We start from the raw sequence: 19701 nt of genomic DNA, 5'->3' as shown, positions 1-19701 counted from the left end.
TCTGTAGGTAATAAAACCTTTCTACTTGACAGGTTATATACTACTACTACTACTACTACTACTACTACTACTACTACTACTACTACTACTACTATTAATAATAATAATAATAATATAGGATATATTAATGCATTTTAAGAGACACGGGATTCATAAGGCATATAAAATGCAGTAATATTAAAAATAATAATAATAAAAAAAGAAGATAATACACAGTATAGTATCTGGTACAACATGCAGCTTGCATTTTTTTTACTCGTCAACCATTCCTTAAAAAATACTATTTCTTTCAATAGGCTACTGAAGCGATAGTTGGGGGTTCTTGGACAATAAAAAAATAACACTGCGGGTACTTGGATTAAATACAAAAACTTGACAACAGACACTGTACCCTTTCCTCCGTAATGTGATGAATTCATAAATGTGAAGAACAAGAAGCTTCTGCAAGGTGGTAGGCGGGCTTCAGCGGCTTGGATTTGATTGGCGTGAATTTTGTCCAATCCACTTTGGGACAATACCGGAAGCGGATGCAGTTCATTCCTCTTGTGTTGTGTTCATTTAGCTAGAGGAAGAAAATTCGTTTAGACTTTATTTCTTGAAATCGAACTGGTTATCTGAAAAATTAAAGGTAAGTGTTTCATTGGCTGTTTATTTTTCATTTCACTTCCCGTTCTTATATTTGAGAGATATTGAAGGACACGAGAAAACACCTCGTGAAGTTAGCTATGTCTGTGTTTAGCTGTAGTGCTAACTTCAGTGCTAACGTCAACAAAGTCATGGCTCATACAAACGTTTGACAGTAACCTGTAACCACATGAATAAATTCCAATTATTGTTCAATGTTCACAGGGTACGTGGGATATTTGTATCAAGGAAATTAGGTTTTATTTACTGACAGCTGCTGAGTCATTAGCTAGCTAACTTAACCGGCTGCTAGCTCAGTGAACACTGTAATGAAATCAAGTCATGATGAATTACGTTGCTCTGGTCTTTCTTCTTCGGAGTGATTTGACGTTACTTATACGGCACCGTGATTCATTTATTAAAGTCTTTACTTATAACCTTAACTAACGCGACTTTTTTGAAAATGCGATCTCTTTCACACATTTTTCTTCCAGGACATTGTGGCTGCTTTACAATCGGTTGATGGAAACATTCTAAAATGTTTAGCTTTGAGGGAGATTTCAAGACGAGACCTAAGGTATCACTGGGAGGAGCAAGTAAAAAGGTGAAAATTTTGCTCTTTTGCCATATTTAAACCCGATATAGATTTTAAAGACTAGGTTGAAATATTGTATGTATTGTTTAGGAGGAGAAGGCCTCTTTATTGCACCGCACTCAAGAAGAAAGAAGAAAGAGAGAGGCAAGTGTTAAGTGCTTTTTATTGTACTTTTTATATTATAGACTGTTGTCATCTGTAACTTTGATACTGTGATTAGGATGAAAGAAAACGGTTGAAGAATGCGATTGTCATCCAATCCTTTATACGTGGATACCAAGATTTAAAGCGACAGGTATAAATGCTTAAAATCTTTTATTAAAACCTATTTGTATTGTTTGACATTACCATGTTATCTCATTGTACACTATTTTGATTATCAAAACTATGACTCTTCCATGCAGTATGCTTTTCAACGAGCCTGCTTTGATGAGAGTGTCACCCAGACACAGGCACTGGGATCACAGTATGTTGTAGATGGTCCAAGTCTTTGCCTCTTGTCAAGACGATTAATATTTTTCTACAGACAGAGTGTGGATGCCCATCAATTGGTAAACATTTTTCACACATTAACTTGCCTTTTTATCTATGATGCAAATCACTGAGCCTTGTCATTTTTTCCTCTTGGACCGTCAAGATATGGCTGGGCCACAATTTGATAAAACACAACAATCAGTTTATTAAACTGCTGGTGGGCCCACATAAGCAGACTTGTGTTTTTCAAATCAAGAGAATTCTTGCTTTCTGCTGCAGGTAATTTGAAAAAAAAAATTAAAAATCATACACTGTCACATTTGGGCATTTTTACTGTGTAATCTGCTGGCATTGTGAATGTTTTGCAGGCTCCTGCAAAGTTGTGGTGATGACAGTTTAAATGTGGCAGTACCCATGCGAATTCTAGAAATTTTTGTTTCAGACAAGACATATCTTCCTGTTATTCCAGATGCTAACTATGTAGCTTCACTACTTGAGCAGATTTTGCACTATATAGTTCAGAAAGGTAAGTTTCATCACTCGTATCACAGCAGTTTAGTGACCTACAGTTTATTTCGATAATAACATTTTTATTAACAAGTTTCTATCATTTCCTGTGTAAAACTACGATGGATTTAAAATGTATTTTAAACTATTTGGGTCTCGGAAGACATCACAATATTCACAATGTGTGATTGAGACCAGAGACATTGCATTATTAATGTTAAAGTTGACAGTTTGTGTGGTTGGAATAATATATACCGGTATCTTTTTTGTTTTCAATAGATTTTCTTTTATATGCTAATGCTTTTTACTAAATGTTACCAAATGTTTGCTTTAACTGTATACAATATGTGTGTTTTTCAGGATACTACAGGTCTCTGTACACTCTTGCGAATCACAGACTCCCCACCAGTCTGGAGTACAGTGACACTCTGTCAGTTCCTCTGGCAAGCACACTTTTGGAGCACATCATAAAACCTCTGCACTTTACCTACTCCTCCTGCACAACAGACGCAAGGTACAACTTCATATAAGGGATGACACTTGTAGCCTGGGTTTAGTTTCATATTGGTAATATTTACAGTACACAATTTATTTTTTCATGACAAAAAATACAATAATTAGAACTATTTAAATATTTAACTAAAATCATTCTTCGGACTGATGAGACAAACTACAGCAGTTTTCCCCCTAGTCAATAGTAGAGCAGTAATTGCCTCACAACCAATTTACAACAAGCCATAAAAGGCTCTCAGAGTTGCTTACTCGTCAGAGTGCAGAATGTCTGACTATTTGTCTTCAGTTTGAGACATTCTCAGTAGCAAACAGCGAGTTGACTCTTCTTTCAACAACTGTGAAGTGGGAGTGTGAGGAACTTGTGTACACTTTGGTTTGAACAGCCAATTATCAGCTGTGACCCACCAGATGTGTGCCACTGAGACACAAAGCAACTCTGTTTAGAAAGGAAATATTTGTTACCCTAGCGAACCCAGTCTTGAGTCACTAAAGCCCACAGGAACATTATTTAGTGTTAAAGATTCTGTGGGAAGAATGTGAAACTTATTAAATCTGTTTGGTTTTTTTCTGTTTCCACTTTTCAGGCAATTTGTGTTTGCAGCCTTTACAGAGGAGTTTATCTCTGCGCCATTCACTGAACAGATTTTTCACTACTTCATCCCGGCACTATCAGATCCGCATGTGTCATTCCCATTTGAGGCCTTCCTTAGCTCTCTTAAAGCAACTAGAGACTATTCTTCATCTGCTCACAGCCGGGCACCATGGGTTCTCTACTTTGTTCTTTCTGCTGGGGAAAATGGCTTAGGTTGGTGCTTCAGTTTTTGTGCTTACAAACTCATGAATGCTCTTTTAACCATGGTTCTTCGGTTGTGTGATGGCAGGCTCTTTGTCAGAGGATGGTCTGCTCCTTTACCTACGAGCACTACAGACACTTTTGCCTTTGCTACCCGTGTCCGAGAGCTCGAACAGGCCTGAGGTGAACAGTGACTCTGAAGATGAGGATGATGCTGGCATGCGTCTACCACCCAAGCAGGTCAATAAATGTTGCTTCTGAAGAACATTGTGTTATTTGCAACCAAATCTAACCCAGGGCTATATACTGTTCTGTGATTATAGTTTAAATTGCAATCATTTATTTCTCTAAAATGTTTCTATTTATACATATCAGTTTTTGTGTGTGTTTTTTTTTCCCCAGGATGACAGTCGAATCTCCATACAGCTCATTACAGAAGAATGTGTACATAAGCTGGACACCAAGCAGCAGACAAACGCTCTCCTCAACCTGGTATGGAGGGACTCAGCCAGTGAGGAGGTTTTCACCATGATGGCTTCCATCTGTCACACGCTGATGGTCCAGCATCGTCTCATGGTGCCCAAAGTCAGGTACATGATAATTAAAGCTGCACTGCTGAGAAGGAATATTATTGACTTTTACTAACTTTTATTTGGTATTCAATCAACAATACTGTCTGAGTTGGTAAATGGCAACTGACTGATAGGGAGGAGAGCTGTATCTTTATGTGTGTCCATTCTGGAAGCAGTAATGTAAGTAACAGAGAGAGGCAGGCAGTTATCTGTGGCCTGCACTAGTGGCATTTACAACCGGCAGAGGAAGCAGGGATGTCAGGAAAGCTGTCAGTCTTGGATACAGGCAATTACCTCTTCTCAGGTTGATTACATTAAAACCAGGATGTCAGAGGTGGCGGAGGGGGTGGGGCAGCTGTGACTGGCAAGAAGTCATCAGACTGTGATTCATTGATAGTCAACCTTCACTAGGTAATTATTAGTTCAGTTGCTACTGCTTACTTGTGCTGTATTACTCAGATGAAATTGTCTTGTTAATTACTGCTATTAGAGAAAACGGTTTGTACAAGCAAAGTCCTTTTTAGCAAATTTATCCTAATCTCTCTGGATACCGGCTCATTTTACAGTTTCGCTCTTTCATGCACTTTTACCATAAATCCTACCCTTCGTCTTCCATCATTATTGGATATCTGTACAAAATAATTAGCTCACTGAGAAAGATTAATCACTGCAGAAGTGGACGGGATAGCTTTACAAGAGGCTAAGGGGAGCAAATTGCATCCTTGCCTTGATTTACTGCTTTAAACCAAAAAAAAAAAAAAATCTGGCCAGTGGTCCAGCATGCTGCCTTTTAATAAATATGTAAAATGTCTCATGAAATTGCACTCCTCAAAAATTGATTTTTTTTTTAATGGATTTGCTATTAGCTCATTGAAGTTTAGTGGTAATTGTGTACCGGTAATTTAACTTTAACAGTAATCTGAAATCATCCTATGCTCAGTTGCTAACATGCTTAGATGTAATGTAAAGATTGTGATAGATGAATAGTAATTTTACTTTTAGGTGGTTTCCGGGTATTCTTTTGAGACAACGATTTCCATGTTTTACTGCTAAAAATATTAGACAGGCATAAAAGACTTAACTTAAAAGAGCGAACATGGCTTTGTATTGCAACAAAATTAAATTATGTGAGTGTGATTCATCGAGTAGCTTTTGCACATACACTTGCACACACAAGTCTTTTGATGTCTTGACTTTGTTTATTAGTAGTTCATTTGGTGATTGAAATGGGGGTTTGGGTTCTCCCAGGCTGTAAATCACCATGTCAGCTGGCATTTAGTGCTTTGTTTCCCATTTCAATCAAACACCCGCATCACTTGTTATGAGCCCACAGCACTAGCACTTTCCTCTCTCCTGAGCCTTGTAGCACTGACAGATGGTGTGCGCTCAGCGCAAACCATTTTTCAAGGCAAATGTTGGTTGTCTGCCACTCTAGTACTATATCTTATTTGCATAGGATTACGAAATTACATTTGTGTTTAAAATTTTTTTAATTTTAATCTTAAGTTTTCATTCAAATTGAATGATTCACACATAATGGTTTTTGACCCTTTACAATTTCATAACTTGTGATAGGCCGGCGAGACCTTGGGCATTGCCATCAGTGCATGCCATGTACCTATTATAACATGCAGGGCCACTTTATTTCTTCTGTCAGATTCTTCACAACGTCATTGTCTGCACTTGGCCTTTGTGTGAAAAGGGATGCAATTTAAAAGTACACAAATAAACATAAACCTGAACAAAGAGGTGGTTTACACCTTGGTGCCACAGCCTCATTGAGTGCAGAGCTTCTATGGCCAGGTTTGTGAGGCCACCTCAGAGTTATCATTCAATTGAGTGAGTGTGGACGCATGCTGGAGCTGAGGGTCAGAGCGAGGACTAAGCCACCCCTCCTCCTCACTCTTCCATTGTCTTGCACCCTAGCCATTAAGTTAAATGGGGCTCCAGCAGGAAGCCAGAGCGCTGTTTATGACCTGAGCTGGGTACCCTTGCCAGCAACTAGTTTACTAATGGAAGGTGCCTCACCTAAATAAAGCTTAATGGCTCATTTAATCCCTTCTCTGGCCCCACAAAGTATAGAAGGGGTGAAAAGACCCACAATATCTATGAAGGAAATGTTGGTTAACAATGCCATCTGTTTCAATCCTATTTTACTCATGTCTCCTGTTTAACAAGGCAGAGTTTACAATTTGTACATTGTAGACAAATTGGCGGAAAGTACTTTTACTGTATTTTAGGCTGATTATGTCATGTGAAATTAACCTTTTTATACTGTGTTTAAATGTCCCTTTTCTTTCATCACACTTTGCAGACTTCTGTACAGTTTAGCCTTCACTGCTCGCTTCCTAAGGCATCTGTGGCACCTGATCACTTCTATGACAACCAAAATGATCACAGGGTATGGTCTGCATGAAACAAGTATTTATTCTTTATATTACTATGAATGTTACCTGGTCTTTGTGCGCCCACAGCTCCATGGTCCCACTTCTGCAGCTCCTGTCCAGAGGATCTCCCATGTCGTTTGAAGACTCCAATCGGATTATTCCAATTTTCTATCTCTTCAGTTCTCTCTTTAGCCACTCCCTCATCTCAGTGCATGACAGCGAGTTCTTTGGACATGAAATGGAAGGTAGTTCAAATATATGAATGGGCTTGTAGCCCGTATACAAAGTAACATGTATAAATTATACAAAACATTTGTTTCAGGTCAGGTGCAGTCCTCCATGATGCCCTTCACTCTGTCTGAGCTCGTGACTCTGTCTCGCTGCCTTAGAGATGCGTGCTTGGGAATTATCAAACTCGCATATCCCGAGACAAAGACCGAACACCGTGAGGAGTACATGGCAGCCTTCCGCAGTGTGGGGGTCAAAACCAACACAGAAGTTCAACAGAGAATCCAGGCTGAACAAAAGAGCTGGGTGCAGCTTTTTAAGGTGAGAAGAACAAAGCTAATCTGCTAATTATGTACTTCTAAAAATACAATCACCTGAGCGAAAGTCAAGCAGGTGAACAGGAAGTGATGAGGTAGAGCCACAGTTGCTCATCTACTGCGTATTTACTCAATGCAGCAACATTTAGCACAAAACGCCTCATTGATTGGGAAACTTTGCTGTCTTTGAGAGAAGTATTTAAATGTGAACGCCAATGCTTTGGAGAAGGTGGCGAATACACAAAGAGCACCTAGGGAATTTTCATAAAAGATCTGCACACAGGACTCTTGTCAGCTAAAATGACCCATTAAAGAACTGGGGAGCAGGGAAAATGCATTTTCCAAATTGAATGGTGGGATTTACAGTCAGTTTAACGCTGCTGACCCTTGACACGCTAATGTTTGGACCGTGTCATCAGCCGTCCCTCCCATCTTTTATCACCTCTATTGTCGAGCTATCTATTTAATTGAAAGAAGTTAATTGAATGAAAATGATCAACTAAGCTTGTATTAATATTGCTAATGGAACTTTCTTCTTGGCCATGTTTGGAGAGCTATGTCACCCAGGAGTTTGGGAAAGGCCCATTAAGGCGTGCACTTAACCCGATGGGCTAATTAAGGAATGCTTATTCATTCCTAGAGTCAGGGGGTAGGCCGGCTCCAAACCCATTGCCACACGCTTTTTACATAATTTTGCACTTGCCATTATTGCAGACTCGATTTGCTTTCTGGTGATTTCCAGGGATTGATGGTCACTCTATGAAAATGATGTGCTTTAGGTAGGAATGTTTCGATTGAAACAATCTACCTTACGTATTATATGGAAATGGACTGGCACTAACTGTTATGGAACACCACAAAGCTCCTCTTTGAATACCTTATGCAACGACACGTGAGTTCATTGAAAGTCTGACAACTCAACATGGAGAGTTTTAGAACCTTGGCAGCTTCCAAAATGTGCTTTTGGGGCAAGGTGTCATTCCCAAATCTTATTCTCCTATACCTAGTTTGCTTTGTGCAATAGTATGCGGTAGACCTTCACAGCATTGTTCAAAGATATTTATTTATTACAGGCCAGTACTTTCTGATTGATCTGGTCATGACCTGACAGCACTGTTCATTGTCACAATCAAATGTTCTCTAACGGTTAAGTTCTGAGACAGCTTTTCCAGCACACAAAATAACCTCATTATACTTCACAACTGAAACATCCAAAATAACCTGTCTGAGTTTACCAAAAAAAATTTAAACATGAATGGTTTTCTCTGACATGCTGCCACAACAGGTCATCACTAACTTGGTGAAGATGATAAAAGCTCGAGACATTAGACGACCATTTTGTCCAGCAGGCCACTGGCTTTCTGAAGAGGGAAACATCCGAGCTGATAGGGTAAGTTTGGCACTTGGCCCTTTTCCTCTCACATATTGCGTTTAACTCCCATCACATCATTGTTCCCTTTCACAGGTCACCCAACTGTATGTGCCTTCTGCAAGAAATGTATGGCGCACACGGCGGATGGGTCGCATTGGACCATTACAGTCTACGCTGGATGGTAAGGTTTTCTGGGCCTTGTCTTGCTAATTTTTGCCAAAGGTGTTGTAAATGGTCAACTAGACTTTGGCGTAGATCCTGATGTAAATAAACTGAACTTGGGGCTGCCATCGTGGCTGTGATTAACAACAAAACCTGATAGTCATATTACAGAGGCACCAAAGAGAATGAGTCACACCCTCAAGGCACAACACCTCCCAGTTCATTCATTTTGTTAAAGCACAGAGTTATTTAAGGCTTAATTACTGAAAATGTACAACTTATTTTATGACGTGTCTTAGTAATCATACAACATAGATTAATAAATAGAAAATGCTACCAAATGTGGAAACATTTTAAAAGGTATGCTTTATTCTGAAAAATCCATCCTATCTGGATCATTAAACAGATTTTCACACGATTGTGACAACAAGCTGATAAAAATGTGTGTATGATCTGTCTAATGCCACTTAAAGGCTGTATGGGATAAATTCAATTAGTGTGGAAGTACCTGATGAACCCAAGCACATCTGGTCTATGTGTTTGTCTAGCCTTTTCTCATTTCCTTAAATGGACAGACTCAGGCCTGATGAATGAGCATTGTATTGACCACTACACTGCCATATTTCTCCTTAAAGATGGAACCTTGATGGGGAAATGCTGATCAGTTTGACTAATTGAGCAGAATAATTGAGTTAAAGTGGTTGCAAAGTGAGTTTACTGAAAAACAGCTTAGCTATTGTGGTGGTTATATGTCAAATCCTGAAATTACTCAAAACAAACAGCATCCTACCTGCTTCAAGTGTGCAATTTAGTTAAAATCGGTATAAATAAATATAATGCTCAACAAAGTCCCATGATCTAATAGTGTTTGACATTCATGTTGGTGCAGTTGGTTTGGAGCCCCCACAGCTGTCAGTGTCTGAGGAGCGGCATTTGGCCATCCTGACAGAGCTTCCCTTTGTGGTTCCTTTTGAGGAACGAGTCAAGGTAAGGCAGAGATGGAATATTGAGCTGCTTAAAAGTGAAGACCATTTGCTGATGTTGGTGCGATGTCTGTTCTCCAGATCTTCCAGAGGTTAATCTTTGCAGACAAACGTGATGTGCAGGGGGACGGCCCATTTCCCGATGGCATCAATGTCACCATTAGACGCAACTACATTTATGAAGATGCATATGATAAACTTTCCCCAGAGAATGGTAGGTGTCTTTGTTGTTTAATACAAAAAATTCAAGGAAAATGTTCCACTGTTGGGATTGTTCCCAGTATTGTTTTTATTTTACATGGTATTACGTTGGAGTAATGCATAATTGTGATTCTGATCATTATAATGCACCACATAAAAGCAGAGTCAATTATTTTAAGTCACCTCTTTTGTGTTTGGATTTAAAAGGGCACTTCAGTGGGGCAATCTGATTAAAAAGAGTAGTAGGAGACCTGGAGTGAAGACATGATCTATATCATTTAGATGTCTATAAGTTATAGCTGCCCTGATTTATCACTGTACATTAATTATTCTGAGAGATGACCTCTTACTGAATTTGATCTGAATATTCCACAGGTCACCCAAACAATATAACCCGACATTGTTTAAGGGTATACGTGAGCATTCCAAATTGTCATGCAGGTTTTTTGTTCGGTATTAAAAAAAAAACAACACAATTTTGCGCTTAGATTTTAAGTTACAGTTTTTTCCTATGCAAATTGAAACATTAAAATTTAAAATATGAGAACTTCAAAGTACATACATTTTCCATAAAGAGAAATTCTTTGTATACAGAGCCAGACTTGAAGAAGCGTATTCGTGTTCACCTGCTGAATGCTCACGGTCTGGATGAGGCGGGAATTGATGGCGGAGGGATCTTCCGAGAGTTTCTCAATGAGCTGCTTAAGTCAGGCTTCAATCCTAACCAGGGCTTCTTTAAGACCACCAACGAGGGGCTCCTGTACCCCAGCCCCACTGCACAGATGCTGGTTGGAGACTCCTTTACGAGACACTACTACTTTCTAGGGAGGATTCTTGGGAAGGTAAAAGTTACTGCATATGGCTTTATAATATGAGCCTTGTATGATTCTTGCGTAATGTACAACCTGTGTATTTAAACATCTTTCATGTCATTCAACTGTGCATTTAAGAGAAAGCTTGGTCTTCAGTGCTTATTTGCCGAAGTGCGTAAACTGTTGATGCCATCGGCTTTCTGTCCGGCTCTTCCGTTGTTGACACTATTTATTAGAGCCTAATGTTTCTAAATCATGCTTAATGTATATAGTGATTGTTTATCAAGATGCTCTCTTTATGGGGAGGGGGCTATCACCTGAAACAGAGAAGAATTACCTCATGACATGCGGCCGTCTCTCAATTAAGGCTTCCATTAGCCGATGATTCCTGCTTCTTGTTTGTGTAGTGATTGCATTTGGCTGCCTCTAAATCAGCAGCCTCACACAGACAGGACATAAATAAGGGCTCAAAGCATGTGGTAATAGCATTTTGATCTGTTTTACAGTCTGCAACATCCAAGTCTTATCTCTGTTGCTGTGCCCAGGATTAGTCTATTCACATTGTGCAGTGTCAACTCCTCCTTCCAGTTAATTTTTGGTTAGTTTGACTGTGAAAAATGATCCATCGGCAGCCAGAACCTCTCCGCCCATATGCCTTCAATACCCTCCACTCCTCAGCTAATGGTTCAGGCAATTAGGTCAGGAGAAATGAATTTGAATTTGACTTTCAATTAACCCTTCCTTAAGTTCTTTTTTTCTCAATAAAAATAGCCGTTTGAGTGGCCATTTAGAAGGTGTGTATTGATGTTTGTTTAGTGCCTGGATAAAAGGCGAGCGTTTATATAGATTGGGATTGCATCATTGCTGCTGCAGTGGGCACAGTGCGGCTCAAAGGACACAGGAGATTAATATTGTTAATTAATGTTCGAGGCGTGCCATTGTTGTGGAGGTGATGTATTACAGGCAGGAGTGGCTTGTCTTGGGTACTCACTGAAATGGGATTGAACATCAGAATAGAGGCCGGTCGTCATCCCTCTTCTTCACTTGTCCACCCAGCTGACAGGAAAGATTTAAGTCAGAAATGGGAAGACATGAAAATGGGTCACTTCTTATTTTTAACAAGTCTGCAGATGGATAAATATCATTCAATCTGGATTCACAAACATTGTCAAGAGTCTGTGTAACCCAAGTGAGTTGATTCCAGTGTCTCATTTATCTCTCATTAGCTCACACCCCTCAACCTTTCCTTCATTTATGGCTCTTAACTGTGAGCTACAGGGATCTTTGTAGCCTCACTCCAATTAAAAATCGCATTTTTGCACCATTTTTCTAACCATTCTCTTAGAGTTGACAGTTGCTTTTAGAAGTGTGAGGTTGGAACCCCTGATTGATAGAGATGTGTTTGAAAGGCATTATAATTTTATTGATTCTTAATGTTGTAAATTAAGTAATTTATTTGGCAGCTAACAGAATGCACCTGAAATGTTGTTGGCATTTATTCCACCTGATGGTGCTGCGATCTGCTTTAATTGCGTTGCCACTGCACTCACTTATATTAAAAGGCCCAGGCCATAATAATTAATTCCTCCCTGCCTAAGTCATTTTGGCACAATTTCTGGCAATAAACACTCATAAATAAAGTGTGTGCCATTGAAAAAATAAAGCTTCTGTTTTTTTCCATACACTTATTGCTGCCTCTTCCCGGCACAAGTGTTATTGATAGGTTTCAAGGGGCATGACGCGCATATGGTCTGAAACGAGCTGTGGGCCACAAGAGAAATACTAAGTGGATTATTTTGCATAAAAAATAGACATTGTTTAAAGTTGTGCAATTAACCTATGTTTAGAAAATGGCTCTGATTTATGCGTGCGTGTGTGTTTAAGATGCGTGCATTATGGAAATCTGTGAGATTTATAATCCATTTAGCTGATGTGGTCAGGGTTTTAGCGCCATCATTTATAAGGACCTGTATATTTTAATGCCTCCATCCAGCTCTTTTTTGACTATTCTAGTACATTAGCTTTGGGTTTTATGAGTCACCTGCCTGCATCTGGCTCTTAATAGCATCAAGGTCAAGGTGAGAATTGGCATTTATAAAGTTTGAGCTGGAGGAAACTGATAACTGTGTAAAATGGCCAGTATTAATTACTCTATAAGACAATGCACAATCTACTTTTATCACTGTGAAGAAAGAATCTAGTAATATGCTTTGTGTGTATAATCTTTGTACTTTTATTTTAACAGTGACATTATTATAATCCAGTCCCTCTTTACACAGGCATTATATGAGAACATGCTGGTGGAGCTGCCCTTTGCCAGTTTCTTTCTGTCCAAACTGCTGGGAACGAGTGCTGATGTGGACATCCACCACCTCGCCTCTCTTGACCCTGAAATGTACCGCAACCTGCTATTCCTCAAGAGCTATGAGGGTGATGTAGAGGAGCTTGGCCTCAACTTCACTATAGTCAACAATGATCTGGGAGAGGCTCAGGTAAACTATCGGATCAAGATGTTTCTCTCCATCTTGCAACCAGCACATTGTACAATTATCGACCCGTTATCCTTCGTTCACTTTGGCCTGTCTTGCATGAATAATTGATTACCCTTTTGATGTGGCGATTTTAGCACTAAAAGAGATAAAGCACGTCACTAGTGTCTCTGTAAGCTCAGCTGCTGTTGACCTTTCCCCTGCCTTTACCTGAGGAATGATCTGAAACACGGCTGACAGAAGCAGCCTGATGCTCTTAGGCACGGCTGCTCTTTAGCAAGGTCTGACAGGACGAGCCACTCGCACTCTGAGTCACCTGGTCCTAGACCTGCACTCAACCCACAGCCTGTTTGCTCAGGCCTTTGACACGTCTTATTAGCTCTTCTCAAACAACACCTGAAATGGCTGAGTTACAATGTAGCCCTTCTGGTCACAAATAAGGCATCGCAAACACGATAGGGAAAACAATTTGCGAGAGATTAGGCACATACCCGGGAGCAGTTTGCCCTGCATTTGCCCTTGTGAGATTGCCAAAGCAAGCAAGATAACAGCAGTAATTCTCTTACATTAGCACATAATCAGAATTGGCTGAAAGGAGGAAAACTGAAAATGATTATGGTATGTCTAGGAGCCACATACCGAGAGATTGAATAACAATGCATATATTGTTATTATTTTTGTTGTGTTATATGTTGGAACATTTAAAATTCATTTAAATTTTTTAAAGAGAGGTCTACAGCCAATATGGTCTGTGGTTTGGAGCAGAGTTCAAACTCTGGAGGAATACATTTGACATATTTTATGTTAAATGGAAATAATAAAAAGTCTCTATTGTTTCTCTTTAGAAAATTTATTTTGAAACGTGATCTGTAAATTCAAAGTATATTGCAATTAATTTTATCATCATATTCCCTAGCTTAAGCTAAAATAGTAAAGATACTGTCTTTCTACAAAAATTTTATTCTTTTTTTTTTTTCAATAATTTGTGATCATAGGTTCCAAACTGAGTTGCTCTGTAACGAGGAATTTGTGATGATTTACCTGATACGACGATTTAGAAATCAAACCACTTCCTTACTGCAATGAGCAAGGACTAACTGCTTCAAAGCTAATGAAAAGAGATCCCTGAGCCAAGTGTTCTGGAGCCAGATGCTCCTATTACTTACTGTGATTCTATTGGGAAGCATTTCTTTAACTCTGCTTGAAACTTATCTTTATTGTGCCCCTAGCATATAAAGCATTTAGGATTTTTATTTTTTATTTTAGGTGGTCGAGCTGAAACCTGGAGGAAAAGACATTCCTGTGACTACAGTCAACCGCATCACCTACATTCACCTGGTGGCCGACTACAGACTGAACAAGCAGATCAGACCTCACTGCCTGGCTTTCAGACAAGGCCTTGCCAATGTGGTCAACCTGGAATGGCTGCGCATGTTTGATCAGCAGGAAATGCAGGTATTCTTGTACACCTACAGCTTCAGTGCTTCATATACAGTCTAAGCAACCACAAACTTTTATGTTTATGTTTTCTGAAAGGTTCTGATCTCTGGAGCTCATGTGCCCATTTGTCTCGATGATTTGAAAAAGTTCACAAACTACTCGGGTAAGAGCAGAGAATCTACATGTTGAATGTATGGTGGACAATATTTTTCACATCACTTTAATTGTGGGATGTTTACAAAACTTATTTTAATGTTCTCCTGCTCCTGAATGCACTTCTCTTTGTCTTTTGAATTTGTCCCAGGTGGTTACTCGGCCACTCATCCCGTCATCCAGATCTTCTGGGAAGTGGTGGAAAGCTTCACAGATGAAGAAAAACGGAAGCTGCTCAAGTTTGTGACCAGCTGCTCCAGACCCCCTCTGCTGGGCTTCAAGGTGTGTTATCAACATATTACTTTTCTGTCATTTCAACAGACAACAAAGAACAAAGTAATGCTGAAAAAATAGTTCTCTTACCCCCCTGCCTATTCTGACACTTGGCTAGTGTATTCGGGTAGTTGACTTGATGACATATTTTATGTTATCAGTTGAATTGTCGTTTAAGACAAGTCTTTTGAATGTGCACATCGTTGTTGTTTTTTATAGAGAAATCAGGCTTGTATATTTTTTTTATTTTTTACCTGGAAGAGGTTAAACCTATAAGCGAAAGGTCAAAATAATCATTATTTTCATATTTTGCGTTTTTTGGCAAAAACTGTTTCATGACCACTGTATATGAAAAATATAATTCTCAATGTTATAAAATATATAATAAAATACAAAAATTAAAGACAATAAAAGACATTTATTTTTTTTAAATGGCAAAAATACCACAATGTGAAAATATTGAGTTACACGTAAAATTACATAATGCTTACAGAAAGTGCTAAGTGGGCATTTATTATTTAAATCATTTTAATCATGTCACATTACAAGGCCAAAAACAAAAAGTGTAAAACCCCCACATTGTCATGTGCTTTTTTTATCTTTTCTTTCTAACTCATGACCATCTGTTGAACTGCTATCTGGAGCACGGCTCGCCTTGCACAGCCTAAGAGCTGTTTGTCCTATATATGCATTTACTATCAATTAACTGTGAATATTCTCATCTTTTCTAGGTTAAGCAAGAGTGATAAAAAACTGAATAAAAGTGCAAGCATTTACAGCTGTATAATAAGCTAACCTTTTCTTTCCTCTATGGGTGTGAGCTGGATGTTCCCCTCCACATTTAATCAGTCTGACTTTGGCCAGCACACAGCCCCTCCCTCGTCTCTGTGCTGGAGAGGGCAGTCATTTGTGGGGGAGTGGCCCCTGACCCGGCCCTCAGTTTGAGCCAGCTAAGGCTTAATTAGCTGTCGTGAAACGGTCCAGGATTCATTAGAGAAGGAATAGCTCTGTCAGGAGAAGCCATTTAAAAAAGATGATGGAAACTATCTTTTTTTACAAAATGATGGCAGTGCTAATGGCACTTTCTCAATAAGCAACGATAGTTTAATACGGTAATTGTCAGAAAAATGGGGTTATTACGGCTAAGTCCCAGAAGAGCCATTTAATCGGGGTAGCATGGCCACAAAGCCGTATTTGCTAACTTTAAATAGCAGGAGGAAATCAGGTGGCAAGGTGTCTCAATTGGCTCGCTGTGTGATGGAAAGGGCCGGTGTCACTGCCTGCAGATGAGATGGCCTCATCATCAGGAGGCTTGATTTAAAAAATGCCACATAGACAACATGAAATGACCATTCGTTCAGCCGCTCATCTAAGGGTCAAACTCTAGGCCAGTCACCCACTCAGTACCTTTCAAGCACTAAACTGATTCCCTAAAATTTATATTGGCTCTGTATGAGGTTAGCTGCTAATGTCTCTCTTTTAACATTTATCCCCTGGTGGAATGTCACGCTTATGGCTTCATTGGAATTGCTTTGAACATGGTGCTCCGAAGCTAGCTCTCATCTATTTTCTGTCGGCAGCTAAAGGTTCAAAATTCTGAGTTGTAATCAGTGGCAATGGGCTAATAAAGCGCTGATATCTCTGTGTGCACAGGAGCTTTATCCGGCCTTCTGCATCCACAACGGCGGATCAGACCTGGAGCGTCTCCCCACTGCAAGTACCTGCATGAACCTGCTCAAGCTGCCAGAGTTCTGTGACCAGGGCCTCATGAGGAACAAACTGCTTTACGCCATTGAGTCATCTGCTGGGTTTGAGCTGAGCTGAAAACGGCCAACAGAACATAAATATAACGGGAATAGGACGATAAACTGCCCTGCCTGGTTTGGTGTGCGTGTGTATGAATGCCTATGGACTGAAGAAATGTGCCAGTACTAAGCAGAGTGGAAATACTTTTATCTGTTAGTTTTAATTATTTTAATGTCAGAATAGATTGGAGTAACAGCAATAGTGCAGTACAAGACATTTTAAATGAAATGAATGATAGCAGCTGCTCTGAGTATTTTCACCAAAGAAAATAAAAAGTGGAAGCATAATTAAAGGCAATATATGAAGAGCAGCAGGCATTAAGACTCTAAAGCCTCTTCACGGTGTGCCAAGGGCTGTGGCAGCAAGTGTGTATAGTTCATCATGTAATCACACAGCTTTGGGGTTTTCTAGTCACCACTACAAGTCATGTCCCATATCATAACTGTACACAGGTCATCTGATGCTACATGTGTGGAATTGTTGAGGGAGAAATGGCTTTGCAGTATTGAGAAAAACAAAATAATCATGGATTTGTGAATATGTATATGTTTACTCTTGTATTATTATTTGTACAGGGTGTCCTTTCTGTTCCTTTGCTTCTCTGTACAATCTGCTCCCTCGACAGTCTGCTTTGAGGACATGAGCCCTGTCACTAGACATGGCCACCAGTGAGAATGTCCCAACAAAAAAAGGTGTGAATAAACCTGTTCTTTTTTTTTTTTCTTTTTTTGTCTTTTTACTGGTGCCTATAATTTACCCTAATGATCCAGACATAAAACAGTGCTTTGTGGAAATTTCTTCTTGAGTTTTATGGCCTCTGACATATAATTAAAGAAACATCCAGTTAAGAAACACTGAGCAGAACTATTCTGGCCTTGAGATGCATTATCGAGCTGAGCACAAATTAAGATTGTATGCGATTGTCATAAATCTAGCTGCCCTCTGATGCAGCACGACTCAGGAGCAGATCCATCCTGCTTTGGACCGGGTCCATATCTCCATCGTCTTGTTTAAACGCAAAGTGCTGCCCTTTCCTCATTTTAGAGCCCAAAGCCTACACACCCACTGGGCCAAGGAACTCAAAAGTGGTAATTGGGTCTTAAAAACCGGACTTGTCATTGAAATGAGGGATTCATCTCAATTACTGCAAGATTTATTTAAGACTATTACCTTGTGATGGATTATAACTGACAAAGTTAATGTAGGATGTTATGAATCATCTTCACAGTAATATACTTTAGAGTGTGTACGGTCTTTTGAGAGGCCAAATGATGCTTTTATCCTTGTTTATGTAACGTCACAACAAAAAAGGTTGCCTACTTCCTACAGTGTAGACACAAGTGAAAAAGACGGTTACTTCCAATTTGAGTGTAAACTGTCAAACCTGATTGAGCCTTGCTTTTATGAATTAATACAAGACTTCCATCTGCTGGCCGTTTGCTGTCACTGCACGTGGTTGTTCGGTTTGCAGTCGAAAGTAAGTGTTTTTACGTCTACTCTCCAAAATGTTAAGTAAAGGTAATGAAAGGTAGCGTTCTCGTCAAATGCCTCATATCTGCTCTACATGATAAGGCAATATTACACGGAAGTATAACCTGTTTTAAGGCAAGGCAAGGATGATGCTGCTAACGTTCCTGTTGGGATATGGGAAGAGTGGAATCGTCAGGGACTTTTAGGCCTTAACATAAGGCACAGACATTAAAACGTTACATTTTATGTTATATTTTGCGTGATTTAATAATGTATCAATCAAATTAACATCTGTGTTTGTTGTATAAGTTGTCCTGAAACATTCAGGAGTGCATCTAAAAACAACCGGGCAACTAGCAAAGGCTTGACAATGACAAACGACAGCAGCGGTGAGTGTGACTTAAGTCTATTAACATTGAAGTGCGCGTTATAATGTGATCCATGCGCAGTCACAAGAGCTACAGCTAATGAGAACGTAAAGGAAACACGTGTCATTACAGTTATGTTCAGTTGTTGATGTCCGTGCTCGTCCCGATCATCTGATTATTTGTGATGGGGATGTATGTGGAGACTGGCGTGAGTATTCAGCGCGGCTCATGTTCCACGCGCATTGAAAACTGGTTGGTTCTTGTGTCTACAGAGAGCCCTGCCTCACGTGCACCTCTGCAGGTCACTTTGGCATCTTTACTTATAGTTGTGTCGCCACTGGATATGGTTTCTTTCTCTCTGGAGACCCACTGCCCAAAAGACCGATGAAAAAGTCAACTGGTGGTGTTTTTTAGATGTTTTTTCCCCTCTAAAGTCTAATGATGTGCTGACTGCCAGTAATAATCCTGTATAATGGCCATATGTCACTTCGGTTTATTGGTTGGTAAGAGACGCATGAACGACCTTCATTTTTTCATTTATTAGACATTATTATTATTATTATTATTACATTATTGGTGGTCAACCTCCATTAAGACCGTACACCGTAACAAGACCTAAGTCACAAGAAAAAGAGACCTGTAGACCTGGCTGGCACAAGCACACTTATGTTCTGACGGTCATGACATAGTCTTGGTCAGGTCGAAGTCTGTGTTGGAGGTGGGAGTTTTGTTGTGATGGGGTATGTAGGGCGACAGATGGCGCACAAAGCCGCGGCTTTGTGCTTAGGACTCCGCTGTGACATGAGACCTGAGCTTCAGCCTTTAACGTGAAAAGAATATGAATCCAACATGTTTAGTGCTCCTATACCCTTTAAATAACTAAAGTAAAAGGAGTTGTCATTTATTTGCGATCATCTTGATGGCAAAAAGTTCACTCGCTTTCGCGCTGCATTCAGGAAATTATCGAGAAAGTTAGATGTTCGGTGATATTTTATCCAATATTGTCCATTAGATGTTATTAAATCTAGTTTTACTTTTAGTAATTTGTTTATCTTATTTTAATATTGAATTGAATCATGTGCATTGTAATTGAAATACAGCATACATTTGTTTACGTTTAAATGAGCGATGTTATATCCAAATGTCCTTGAATGCAGCAGCT

At 39.5% G+C, this 19701-nt stretch overlaps 1 protein-coding gene across 1 annotated transcript; it reads left to right on the top strand.

Moving 5' to 3' along the window:
• Nucleotides 1-491: 491 nt before the first annotated feature.
• Nucleotides 492-17417, top strand: ube3c (ubiquitin protein ligase E3C). The gene is made up of 24 exons (XM_033985542.2): nt 492-628; nt 1119-1228; nt 1310-1363; nt 1440-1514; nt 1624-1770; nt 1857-1972; nt 2062-2219; nt 2561-2714; nt 3298-3518; nt 3595-3746; nt 3909-4096; nt 6393-6479; nt 6553-6710; nt 6788-7014; nt 8296-8400; nt 8476-8563; nt 9434-9531; nt 9609-9741; nt 10323-10570; nt 12820-13032; nt 14296-14484; nt 14566-14632; nt 14774-14904; nt 16549-17417. Exons 2-24 carry the CDS (start codon nt 1163-1165, stop codon nt 16717-16719), a joined length of 3246 nt encoding a protein of 1081 aa, XP_033841433.1. The 5' UTR covers nt 492-628; nt 1119-1162; the 3' UTR covers nt 16720-17417.
• The last annotated feature ends 2284 nt before the right edge of the window (nt 17418-19701 follow it).

This window comes from Periophthalmus magnuspinnatus, chromosome 20, assembly GCF_009829125.3.
Source record: "Periophthalmus magnuspinnatus isolate fPerMag1 chromosome 20, fPerMag1.2.pri, whole genome shotgun sequence".
Lineage (NCBI taxonomy): Eukaryota > Metazoa > Chordata > Actinopteri > Gobiiformes > Gobiidae > Periophthalmus > Periophthalmus magnuspinnatus.
Note: the sequence above shows the minus strand (reverse complement) of the source record. Positions and strands in the feature narration are given on the sequence as shown.

Excerpts from the sequence above, each read along its gene's own strand:
- ube3c (XM_033985542.2), top strand. The coding sequence starts at position 1,163 with ATGTTTAGCTTTGAGGGAGATTTCAAGACGAGACCTAAGGTATCACTG. Across the intron at positions 3,519-3,594 it reads TGCTGGGGAAAATGGCTTAG|GCTCTTTGTCAGAGGATGGT; the intron begins GTTGGTGCTTCA and ends GTGTGATGGCAG. Across the intron at positions 6,711-6,787 it reads CTTTGGACATGAAATGGAAG|GTCAGGTGCAGTCCTCCATG; the intron begins GTAGTTCAAATA and ends CATTTGTTTCAG.